Raw genomic sequence first — 13,650 nt, forward strand, 5'->3', positions numbered from 1 at the left:
TACAGCCTTGTGGTCCCATATATTATTGTGAATGATGCTACATAGTGTGGTGTTTATCGCTTTTTTTTTCTAAATCACTTTTTGACCCATCACTTAAGAAAAGCTATTCCTTAGTACAGCAGTTTTTCTGTGTGCTTAGTATGTCAATATGGTAATGATTTACCCTTGTTAAACTACAGATAATTTTATGTATATATATCTCTCTGTGTGTTTATATAAAAAATATACATTGTTAAAATAACTTATTTTCTGTTATGTCATAAAGCTAAGAGTGGTTTAAATGTTTGGGAATTCAATCTGTGACGCAAGTCCCAAAATATGTTCTGCATGTCTTTATAGATTTCAGTAGCACTATTTTTACTTCTTCATCAATTAGCTTGAGTTGAAAGACACTGAAAGAACACACACTGATTAGCATTTTCAAATATTCTACTTCCACTCAGTAAATTATATTCAAAATGCCAACACAAATTGTAACATTTACTCTATGTGAAAACAAATTGAACAGTTGGTTCCACCTAACATTTAAATAATATTTATTATAAAGATATTTCTGGATTGAGTACCTGTAAGTTTTCAGATCCCTTAATTTTTTGTATAGCCGTATATGTTGGTTTTAAAAGACAGTCAGTATTTATTACTTGAAATACCAGTAACCTTTGAGCTAGTGACTTCATTTTACTCCATACTAATTCTCTTAATGGCTACCAGAATTGATTGTAATAGCAGGAATGCTTTGCATTGGCAAAACCAGAAGTACTTCTTGGCAGGTTTCTGAGTGGATTCAGGTGATTTAATATGTATTTTTTGATTACTGACTAACCTTCTACAACCTTTACTGTCTGTCTTTTGCCATTAAAGATTCATCTCCCAGTCTATCAGGTGAAATAATACTCTGAATAGATCTGAATTACCTCATCTTGACCTAGTTTAAATCAGTACAGACCAATGCATACAATTAATTCAGCAGCATATATCTTTAGAAGCTAATCACTGGGATGAAAAATCCCTAAACATATTCTAGAATGCATCAGTCTATTAATTAGTATAATTTTTCATCATATAGCATAATGCCGAGCAAGCACATTTCAATGGCAAGTAGTGTTCTAGTGAACAGAGTGTTAGGCTGATCCTCTGTGTTACAGAATACAACATTTATTCACATAAATCCATGTGAATTAAGATAGAGTGCTGAGGCAGGTACTGTACTGATACAGGATAAAGATCGGAGTTACTGAATGCTGCCTTTACCTCAGTCTTTAATGCTAAGGCCAGCCCTCAGGAATCACAGACCTTGAAGAGAGGTAGGAGAGACGGTCTGGAGAAAGGAAGAATTTCCTTTGGTCAAGGAGGCTCAGGTTAGAGAATATTTAGGCAATCTGGACACCCACAAATCTGTGGGCCCGATGGGATGCACCCGTGAGTACTGAGGGAGCTGGCAGATGTTATTTCTAAGCTGCCCTCCATCATCTTTGAAAGAGAACACGAGAGGTGCCCAAGGACTGGAGGAAAGCCAGTGTCACTCCAGTCTTCAGAAAGGACAAGAAGGAGGGCCCAGGAAACCACAGGCCATTCAGCCTCACCTCCATCCCTGGAAAGGTGGTTGAACAGCTCATTCTGGATGTTGCCTCTAAGCATGTGGAGGAAAAGAAGGTTATCAGGAGTAGTCAGCATGGATTCACCAAGGGGAAATCATGCCTGACCAGTCTGATAGCCTTCGATGATGGCATGACTGGCCAGGTAGGTGAGGGGAGAGAAGTGGATGTCATCTATCTCGACTTTAGCAAGGCTTTAAACACTGTCTCTCCCATCACATCCTCATATGTAAGCTTAGGAAGTGTGGGAATAGATGGGTGGGCAGTGAGGTGGATTGACAACTGGCTGAATGGCAGAGCTCAGAGGATCGTGATCAGCAGCACAGGGTCCAGCTGGAGGCCTGTAGCTAAAGGTGTTCTCCAGGGGTCATTACTGGGTCCAGTCTTGTTCAACGTATTCATCAATGACCTGGATGAAGGGACAGAGTGCACCCTCAGCAGTTTGCTGATGGCACAAAACTGGGAGGAGTGGCTGACACACTAGAAGGCTGTGCTGCCATTCAGCGAGACCTGGACAGGCTGGAGAGTTGAGCAGAGAGGAACCTAATGAGGTTCAGCAAGGGCAGGTGTAGGGTTCTGCACCTGGGGAGGAATAACCCCATGCACCAGTACAGGCTGGGGGTCGACCTGCTGGAGAGCAGCTCTGCAGAGAAGGACCTGGGAGTCCTGGGGGGCAGCAAGTTAGCCATGAGCCAGCCATGTGCCCTTGTGGCCAAGAAGGCCAGAGGCGTCCTGGGGGGCATTAAGGAGAGTATGGCCAGCAGGTCGAGGGAGGTTCTCCTCCCCCTCTACTCCGCCCTGGTGAGGCCACATCTAGAGTCCTGTGTCCAGTTCTGGGCTCCCCAGTTCAAGAGAGACAGGGAGCTACTGGAGAGAGTCCAGCAGAGGGCTGCAAAGATGATGAGGGGACTCGAGCATCTCTCTTCTGAAGAAAGACTGAGAGACCTGGATCTACGTAGCCTGGAGAAGAGTAAGACTGAGAGGGGACCTTATCAATGCTTATGAATATCTAAAGGGCAGGTGTCAAGAGCGTGGGGCCAGGCTCTTTTCAGTGGTGCCCAGCGATGGGGCAAGGGGCACAAACTGGAACACTGGAGATCCATCTAAACATAAGGAAAATCGCCTTTCCTTTGAGGGTGACAGAGCACTAGAACAGGCTGCCCAGAGAGGTTGTGGAGTCTCCTTTTCTGGATGTAATCCTGTGCAACCTGCTGTAGGTGAACCTGTTTTAGTAGGGGTGTTGGACTAGATGATCTCCAGAGATGCCTTCCAAACTCTACCATCCTGTGATTCTGTGATCAGAAACAAAGCCAAATGTAGACATTTTCAGAAAATATACCTGATTTTTTTGTGACAAAGATTTTACTTAAGCATAACTCAGGGTTACATTGTGCAGCCCAGCTCCTCTGAAAAAAAAAAAAAGTGTTTGTAACTGTGATAATGTCTGAATATTGTTCTCCATTTTTTATGACTTTCTGAAAGCTACTTTTTAGACTGAAGTCTTTTGCATCTGTTCTGTGTTCATCTGAATATTCTTGGAATTTTGAACAAACTTATCGATAAGTTTTGGTGTGAGTGGGAATTGTTTATTTTACTATTTCAAAGTTTATTTTGCTACTTTTCTTTTTACATGTCAGAACAGGAACAAAAATCTGAAATGTGATAAATGCTTTTAGAAAAATTATGTTGTTGAAGTTTATTTGACATTCAAAATCATATCTTTAACATGTGGAAGATGTTAGAAAGGATTTTATACTTTTTTAATAACCCACATGATGAGAATCTTCAATTTGTTTCTGTATGTATGGCAGTCTCGATACATGGAACATTAAATAGGATTCTTTTTTTGAGTCTGAGGCCCTCAGTTTACTCCAAATGTACAAATATTAGTCATTTTGGCCACAGTATAGAAGTATGTCTTTATTATGAAACAAAAAGGAAGGGAAAATTCCATAATAATATAATATTATATTAAGTAGTAATATGGAATCTGTATACTGTTTTGATCTAGAAATGCTCATATTGCTGATTACAAATTAATATCTAAGCAACACCATTTTTTATTCTTTGAATGACCTAACAAATTCTGTTATTTTCTAGAAATTTTAATCACATATGTTCATAGGCGCTGATATATGTGGCAAAAATCAGTGCAGTTTTTAGGATTACATCTATATATGCAGCGTTTTTTTTTTTTTGCCGGACTGAAGGTGTGAGCAATTAGCCTATACTCACATTTTGTGTGGGCAGAAATGTCTCTTGTTACCAAAAACTTGCCTGTCTGTAGTGACTCAGGTACAAAGAAGTCATTGCTGGGTATCCTCTAAGTATGTGTTTTTTTCATAAATGAATTTGCTAACTAAAATCCTATGAAAAAATGGTGGTAGGTTTCTCTAACTTTTGATCAACTCTGCTTGCTTTATGCTTCTTAAGTAATACAGTAACATTTATCACATGTATTCTTTTGATGATGAATTGACTGTTAAGTAACCTGAACTTCGTATATTATGTTTTATCATCTTTTCTTTCTTTTGTGCTATGGAAGTTTGATGCTTCCTGAAGTTTAAGCAGAGAATATTTTCATTTCCAAATAATTTTCAAATAATTTCAGATATGAATTGTATTACCTGCTATCTGGTTCACCAAAATTGTAAGATGTTTAATAGAGTAAATGATCTTACCCTTGGCTGATGCACAATGTAACACCATTGTATTGTGATCAGTCTACTACTGTACAAGCCCAATTCAAGGTATTGGTAAAAGAAGGAAGAGACTGGGGTGCAGGCGGCAGCGGGAGCAGGATCCTAGCTGGAATAGCCCATCCCACAGTTTCTCTGGAGATGTCTCTGTCACTCCCATGGAAGAGATAAGGTAGTGAATCAAAAGCAGTGCCAGTGACAGCTACTGAAACAATAAACAATATGTACCTGAGACAGGGATGGAAATAGGAACAGAAAGCTGCATCCTGTCCCACACCTACTTCTTACAGTGGCTGCATGTCATCCAGCCATTGGTCCCTTCCTTTTCCAGGGCAGGAAGCATAGGAAATTGAGAGGCAAAGCAGTAAGAAGAGGATATTTTTAGGAAGGAAGAGAAAAGGAAAGAAGAGTTTATCCAAAAGGCTCAAAACAGTAAATCCTTCCCACATCGCATTTAACCTGTCAGCTTAATGTTAAAGCTGACTGGCCCATCACCACTTCCCCAAAGTTCTTGTGCTACTTCCCAGACTTACTTTCCCCCAATTTTTTTTTTCTTCTGTCACCAAAAATATTTTCTTCCTGAAAAGAGATTTTTTTTAAAAAATTGGACATTTTGCAACATGATAAGACTTGAGACAGCTCTGTTCAGCAGATTGATAGAGAAACATAGCTAATTTTAGGCCATATTTATTATTCAATAGTCTACTTGAAGTTTGCACTACATATACAAGTTCTTAAGGCAAAATTTCCCCCTAGACTGTACCTGAGTATGATTCTTGCACTGTAAGCCAGAAATTATGCTGTTTTCATAACTTGAGAATGACTGCTCAATGTGCTGATTTACACATGTTGTGGGATGGTGAGTGGTCTGATCAGATTGATCCAAATAAAAACTAAGTTAAGGTTTGAATCAACATTAAAACAAGCAATATGCATGACACATTAGCTTATGGTAGCCCCTGTTCTTATGAATAAGTTTGAACTGTAGTTCAGTTGTACAAAAAGCTGTTAAAGAATAACACTTGTCTTGAATTGTCCCTGGAATTTGCTTTTAGCTATTCATACATACCATACAAAAAACACTTTAATGGAAATTTGTAAAATATGGCTTCTACCATATAACATTAGTGTTATATTCAGTTTTGTAAGTTGCTATGTATATGTATGACAGATGTAGAGCAACTTCCAGATTATTTTCCTGATGTAAGAACACACAAAAAAGCTAATACGCAATTTCTGGTTTTATATGTTTATAACTTAATGTGGAAACAGGTTCATGCAAGGTGGCCTGTTTCATGTACTGCGTTAATACTAATTAAATTTATTTGGAATATCTTTGAAGTACCAATCATAGTATATTTAGAAGTACAATATTTGAAGCAGTAAATATATTCATGTTTAACCCCAAACTTGAAAAAACTATGATTTTAGAGCTTTTCTAATTCATACAAATGCATAATTTTAATTAAGAAAATATTATGCAAATTTGATGTTAAGAAGTTGACTTTCTAGATGCCACATGAACTGCTACTTACATAAAATATATTGTAACACCATTGTGTGTGAAGAAAGAAGTGTATGTGGTGGTTGTTTTCTGTCAAGTTTTGGCTCACGTCTGTTTAGAGAGAGGACCAAACTGGGGTTTTACTACCTGATTTACCTTTGGGAACTGTCACAAGATTCAATCTTTTCCTTTGAGAAAATTCCTCTGTCAAGCCACTAGTCCTCTGCTTCTGTGTTACCTGACAGGGTAGTGAGTGCAGCTTTCCTGCCACTGCCATGGCTTAAGGTAGTTCAAGCACATTGTACCTAATAACCTAGGAAATGGGAGGTCTTTGCCCAAAGGTGCTGAGATGCTAATCTCTAACTATAGAATAGCTGTACTACTTTAAGGGTCTGTTTGCCACTACTAATACCCTGTGTTCTTACATACTTACGTAAATCTCTTTTCTGTTTTGTCATTTTCCAGTATAAAATATCATGTTCTAATAAGTACTGGCTTTTTTCCCCAGTAATCACATACAAAAAACTTAATTACTTTCATCAGATTATTTTATGTTTCTGAAATGCTTCAAACAATAGCATGTGACAGAGTATTTAGAAAGGACCGTATGCAAGAGTAACCACAGAAATGAATGAATACTGACAGCAGATGATGGGGAATTACCTTAAGTAGCCCTGACCAAAACCATCTAACAGGAACCAGAAAATGAAAAATAAATTCTTAATTATTTTTTTTTTCTTCTTATTCTGCTATTTTAATGTTAGGATAGCTAGATCTTGAAAAGCATTCTGGAAAATAGTATAATGAAAAGTGAAACTTAAATTTCTCAATGGAAAATTCCAAAACAGAGAAGGAAAAAAAGAAGGGTGGGGGAGTGGGAACCAGAAAAAAAAAAAATCCAGTGTATTTTGCTTATCAGCAGTCAAAATTACATTGCATGTTTGGTTGTTATTTAGCGAACTCAGAATTTTAACATATTTTAAGCACTCCATGGAAATTAAATGGAAATTAAAGTTTCATGGCAAGAATTCTAATTTGCTGACTGATTCTACCATTTAAATCTTTTTCTGATATGCTAGTAAATGGACTAAATGTTCTTGGATAAAAAACTGTGACACTTGCATGTTGAAATATGAGACATTGTCATAAACCCGTGCTTTAAATCCTTGCCGAGAATACAGTTTGTCCATGTAAATTATTAAGTGTGTGGATTAGTGTAGTTCTGCTGCATCTCTCATGTATATTTCACATATAGAAGACATCTACTTTTACCTAACATATTAGAAATGTCATGAACCAAAAATTTGCTGTGCGTTTGTATTAATAATACAGTAAATGTAATTACCTGCCATATTTGAGAGCTGACTCCAGCACTTGAGTAGCTACGGGGTATAAAATAGGCAAATGACAGTTTTAATCGGTTTGGTTTGGATCGCCTTGATTTTTTTTTTTTTTTAAGGTGATCTATTACCATGATAAAGTTATCAAAATCATTACATGAAATTATTACCATTTTCTCATTTTCTATTTTGAGATAAAAACCATAATTTAAATTGTCAAGCAACGTTTTAGAAAAGGGTTATAAGGAGTTGAAGTTGCAAGAATGCCCCTAATCTGAGATCTGATATAGACTGTATCTGGTGCCCAAAATGTGCCATATGTACCTTCCAGTTTGAAAGGAATGCAATTCACATGCAATTCATTTTATGTCGTATTGTGCATGACAGTGGCTAGTACCAGGTGCAGAAACAGCAAATTCTACTTTATTCTTACACCTAATAGCCAAAGAGGCCCCATCTCATTTTCTTAGTGCTTTGTTTTTACATCTTAATGAGCTTAGGAGATGATTAGCTTCAGTGTGTCTATTTGGCTGCTTCTACAGAGAGGAGGAATTCATACATCCTCTCCACCATGCAGCTGCCATGTGCGTCTTCTGTTAATGCTATTCAAGCTAAGCTTTTACTTGTAGCTGGCACTTCCTCACGTTCTCCTTTTTATATACGTGTGTGCATATATGGATATATGCATGTGCCTGTAAATGAGCTTATGTGCTGGCTCTGAGTAGGTCACCTCAGCATCAGAGGTTAATCACAGTACCACTGTGTATACACAAGTTAGAAGTCGATTAAAATAGCAAGGTCAGTGCACCACATTAATGTAGCTATGTTGTTTCTGGGACCTGTGGTGCTGTTTATACAATATTGTGCAGGACAGATAAATCAAAGTGGTTAGATGGCAGGTCAGCTACCCCGCACGATTGTGCTGTGTTCCATACCCTTTGATTCAGTTCTAAATGTCTTCCTCTTAACCCAGGGAGGGTAGTTAGAGAAGGGAACAATATTATTCTATTTGACCTGTCATGGGAGGAGAAAGAGGAGCAGGGTGTCCCAAGTTAATATCTGATTCTTTATTCTGACTTGTCAGCTGGTGCAAGGATTAGTAAAGGAAGGTGTCATTGTAGCAAACATAAAATCCCACGAGTTTGAATTATGATGTGTAGTCTTGGCTCAAGAGACCAATTTCATCCAGTTGTTGTGATATGACATTTTTGAGCATACATGCACATATATCCTTAACAAAAATATTTCCAAAGTTTGCTGTTGAATTATTAAAAAAAAAAAATTGTTCTAATAAACAACAGAAGAGCACAGTACAAGTTTTATAAAAATGTGAGTTCATAATATATGCAAATATATGTATAGATTGCGCCGTAAGTCTTTCATGGAGAGAGTCAAAGTCTCAGAGAGACTTCAGCAAAGAATGAATAAACAAATGCTTACATGCCTCCTGTTGTACAGACTTTGATAGTTGTTGACATAATGAAGTTTCAATCTTACTCTAAAATACAAATAGGTGTTTCACAGTATTGTTCAATTTAATAAGGTGAGCTGAAGGCTATGTCACCAAATGCTATGGATTGCTGTATAATAAAGGAAAAGTAAGCTGAACCGAAGATTTATTTTCAAGAACGTCACTGTGAAGCTCTGCTAACTTAGATACGAGCTCTTCAAATTGTACCTTAGTCAGTTACTGCCAGACCTGGAAAGCTATCCTGATTTGGAACTGGTAACTATTGACAAGTGCAGTGGAAGGTATTTTGTTACCTACGGAAGCATACATCCAGTGCATTTTCTGCTTTTGTCATCTTCCAGATCATATTATTTCTCTTGTCTTCTCTCAGCTTCTCTAAAATACATGAAATGGGAAAACAGAGTTCTGGAAGGGTTATCTGCTTGCCCCAAGCACACCTTTTCTCTGTCTTCTCCAGCAGCTTAATAGTGAATGTGACTAGGCCTCCTCATCACGCTTCTATTATCTGCTTCTGCTGCTGGCTTCAGTGCTTATTACCAGTACTGTACAACACTTCAGCCAGCCTGCTACTAATTTGCTGCTCTTAGTGCTACAGGTGCTGTCTTTGGTCTTGCGTGCTTTTTCTGCCTTTGCTGTTTCTGGTCAACGAAGCCACCCTTTCTGTCACCAAGCAGCTGTACGGTTGGTTGCCTGTTTTTGCAGTTAGGTGCTCACGAATGTTGGCTTGTAAAACTACATTCAATCAAATAAGCTTTTGGGACACCCTTGAAGCTCTTTCTCTGTCAAACCTTTTTCGACTTTTTGTGCTTCAGCATAGGAAAGCAAGTTGGGTGTTCCTGCATTATCTGTCTAAATCACATCTCCAGACTGTTCTGGTAGGGCTTTCATTGCTGTTGCCTTAATGAACGTTGAAATGAAACTGAAAGACTGTCATGGGTGTTTCTGCCATACAGTCTCATCTACAATGAGATGAGAAAATATCTGTGCTAGTACTGTTTATAGTAGTTTGCAGTGGTTTGCAAAGGATGTTTTTAATTTCTAGATATATATAATACCATAATTGCTTTATCCATCAGGCATTTATTTCTGAGGACCTTAATTGGGTTTTGAAGGTATACCTAAGTAATGAAACTGAACTTTATGAACTAAAGAACACTGTGGAATATACATGTTTATATTATTTTATATTTTACAAACTGTTTATATTATTTTGTATTTTACAAACTGTTCATATTATTTTGTATTTACAAACTATGTTTAGCATAGTTTGAAAAGTTCTATTTAGCACTGAGGAGAAAAATATTAAACAGCTCTGCATTTTGTTTTTCAGTGTGCAGTGACCTGGAATTCAGGGAGGTTGCAAACAGATTGAGAGACTGGTTCAAGGCACTTCATGAAAGTGGAATTCAGAATAAGAAGACTAGGATTGTTCAAAGGCCTGAAAGAACCAGTAAGAAATTTCTACTTGTCTTATTTGATGTTCTCTTTGCTATTTTTCTGGACTTTTGTATTTCCATTGCAGAAACTTGTCTTATTTTCATTTGCTTTAAATAGGCTTGTGTACAAAACCACTACTTTGTGCTTTTCTGAAGTTAATTTCTTACTTATAGCTTAGTACTGATATAGGATGTTCTCTTTACACTTTACATATTATTTAGCGGGACTCTTGCTTGTAAGAGTGTATGGCAGCTACCATTCTCAAATCTTTCATTTGTGAATGCTATCGGATTGTCTGTTTGAGAGAGCTTGATAATTAGCTCCTGTATAAGGAGACAAACCAGAAGAGACAAGTAGGGATTTTGAGCAACTTTTCCATAGAGAAACATGAGTTGCCAAATGTCTAGCCCTAAGAAATAGTGTACAGGAGCTGTAATTATGTGTGACCTATCATTGCTAGTTGATGCCACTGTACAGAAAAACACATGGAAAAGAAGCTTGTAAGTAAAAAGGAAATTTCAAGCATATACTTCAGATTGTAGAAGACTCAGGAGTACTAATGAAGTGGGAACAGTAGGGGCATAATTTGATTTTAACCCCCTCAAGTGTTTAAATAGTTTTTTTTTTTGTTGTGGAGAGTAGTAAAGTTTTAAAATGTAATTATCAAAGGCCTTATTTAAAAAGCAATTGAAGTGTGCAATAATAGTTTCAAGAGTGATGTCCTACTGTGAAGGAGAGTCAAATTAGTTTTCATAAGCCGTAAAACTCTACCTTTCATTAATATGAAGAGCAAACTATCAATTCCTCCAGAGTATGTTTCACAGAACTTGGCCACCACTGGCTGCTTACCTTAGTTCCTTCGTTATTAAATTATTAAGTATCTGGGATTTTTTTTTTTTTTTAGCTTTTGTTTGATTGCTGTTTGTACCATTCCTTTTTCTTTTTTCAAGAAATCCATTTATTTCATTTAATTGGAAATGTTATGTCTTTGTGAGACTTTTTGTGCTAAGGAAATAAGAATAATTCTGTAAAACAACAAATTATAGATCATTCTGTGCTATCTGGGAATGCTTCTCTTAACATGGAGAAAAAATGTTTCTGAGGTCAGGTGATAATACAGTAATGCCACTTTTTATTGATATTGGAAAAAAACCCCACATTTAAGAACTTACATTTCTAATTTACCTTCTGGTTGGTGCCCATAACTGGCATGTGATCTGCTTCTCATTCACTAATGAAAACAACAGAAATACAAATTTTGCAGCTCTTCAGTAAGTATTTATTTTACAGTAATAAATAAAATGTATTTTAATATAGCTAGTGTTAGCACATCGCTTAGGTAACAGTCAGCTGAAACATTGCATAAGTTTCTGCTTCTTGCTAAATACTCACTTTGTTGAGGGTAACACTGAATAGGTAAGGTCAAAAATGCAGCACAGCTGTTGAGAACACTGATAATACAGTAGAAGTTCGAAAAGAAATTTGAGCAATGATGAAAGTTGCAACTGTACAGCTGTCAAGTACTACAGCATACGTAAATAAAAAGTCAGTGTTTCAAGTAATTGGATTCTATGTAATACAGGAATGTAGAGTTCATAATTAATACTTCGAATTTCAGATGGGGTCTCACCAGAGCAAAGTAGAGGGGGAGAATCCCCTCCCTCGACCTGCTGACCACGCTTCTTTTCATGCAGCCCTGAATGCGATTGGCTTTCTCGGCTGTGAGCGCACATTGCTGGCTCATGTTCAGTTTTTCATCCACCCACACCCACAGTCCTTCTCCGCAGGGCTGCTCTCCATCCACTCATCGCCCAGCCTGTAGCTGTTCTTGGGATTGCCCTGACCCAGGTGCAGGACCTTGCACTTCTTTAACTTCATGAGGTTTGCACAGGCCCACCTCTCCAGCCTGTCAAGGTCCCTCTGGGTGGCCTCCCTTTCCTCCAGCATGTCAACTGCACCACACACTTTGGTGTCATTGGCAAACTTGCTGAGGGTGCAATTGATCCCGCTGTCCATGTCATCGACAAAGATGTTAAACACCACTGGTCCCAGACCGACCCCTCAGAGATGCCACTCATCACTGGTCTCTGCTTGGACGTCGAGCTGTTGACCGTGGCTCTTTGAATGCGACCATCCAGCCAATTCATGATCCACCGGGGGCCCGTTTGTCAAACCCCTGTCTCTCCAGTTTAGAGATGTGGATGTTGTGCGGGACAGTGTTGAATGCCATGCACAAATACAGGTAGATGACATGAGTTGCTCTTCCCTTATCTACCATCACTATAACCCAATCGTAGAAGGCCACCAAATTTGTTCAGGCACAGTTTGCCTTTAGTGGAGCTGTGTTGGCTGTCACCAATCACCTCCTTATTTTCCATGTACCCTAGCACACTTTCCAGGAGAATCTGCTCCATGATCTTGCTGGGCACAGAGGTGAGACTGACTGGCCTATAGTTTCTCGGGTCTTCCATTTTTCCATTTTTAAAAGTGGAGGTTATGTTTCCCCTTTTCCAGTCAGTGGAAACTTTGCCAGACTGCCACAGCTTCTCAAATATGATGGGCAGTGGCTTTGCGACTTCATCCGCCAGTTACCTCAGATATTTTTAAATATGCATAGATATTTTTATTTAGATATATGTAGGTATTTTTAGAACAGGTTATTCAATTGCATGAAGCACTTTGGTCTGTGAGATCTACGAGCGTGAGGACCTCTTCCGCAGAAAATGTTATTGTCCCATTCTAATTAGTTTCCTCGAAAGTTTTAGGGTCTGTGAGATCTTTCCCACCTAACCTAAGATAGTAAGGGGATCTTTGCCTTTAAAAGCCTTCAGATGAGGATCTTCTCTACAAATACAATTGTTCCAATTGAGGTGGAAAAAATGTATTTCTGGCCCAGTTTTCATAATTTCCTTTTGGAAGCCTTCAAAGGCATGAAGTTCTTTCCTTTGACAGTATAAAGAATTCGCACTTACTTTAGAAGGTATCTGAAATTGTAGGCACAAGTTAGACTGTATCCTACTCTGCCAGTTTTCTGAGACAGAATCAGTTGTTGATTTGGATGGCTAAGAATAGTCTTTTCAGGGCTTTTTTTCATCAACAGGTAAGGAAATAGAATCTGTGTGGAAAAATCTGTTTTCATTCTAGTACTGACTAAATTCCCTGTGAATATGGTTGTGTCAGAAAAGTTTGACTTAGACTTGCAACATGGTGCCAAAAATTAATCTTAAACAGCTGGGATGTTGTATAAAATATTAATTGATTACTATGCTGGTTTTAAATTAGATTTTCTGTTTCAAAGAATTTAACCTCATCAATCTTAAAATAGAGGTAGCATTGTTACAAGAATGGTGAAAAGTTTGCTATGTTATAGGAATGCTAGGAAATTTGATGATAGGCTTTGGTGTGTTTATTTTCTTTTTACTAAAACAAAGCAAACAGAATTGTAGAAAATTATTACATGTAAGACACTCAGTTTGTCCTATCTTTTCTTCTTTTCTTTTTCTCTTTAAAAGAGAAATTTTGACAAAATGCACAGTGTTTTACAAAAACATTTGAACGGTCAATGTTTAGAGTCTAATGTTTTCATACTGTGGGCAGTTACTCA

At 37.8% G+C, this 13,650-nt stretch overlaps 1 protein-coding gene across 5 annotated transcripts in view; it reads left to right on the forward strand.

Moving 5' to 3' along the window:
* SPOCK3 (SPARC (osteonectin), cwcv and kazal like domains proteoglycan 3) overlaps window positions 1–13,650 on the forward strand; it is a 213,243-nt gene that overhangs the window by 180,970 nt on the left and 18,623 nt on the right. For 4 of the 5 annotated variants that reach the window (XM_086463943.1, XM_086463944.1, XM_086463945.1 and 1 more), the window contains one exon: window positions 9,940–10,059. The exons of the other annotated variant lie outside the window; for it this stretch is intronic. In XM_086463943.1, the coding sequence (XP_086320069.1) occupies window positions 9,940–10,059 (120 nt within the window). The remainder of the gene's footprint in view (window positions 1–9,939; window positions 10,060–13,650) is intronic. 5 annotated transcript variants of the gene reach the window in all.

Source organism: Leptosomus discolor, chromosome 4, assembly GCF_034619465.1.
Source record: "Leptosomus discolor isolate bLepDis1 chromosome 4, bLepDis1.hap2, whole genome shotgun sequence".
NCBI lineage: Eukaryota > Metazoa > Chordata > Aves > Leptosomiformes > Leptosomidae > Leptosomus > Leptosomus discolor.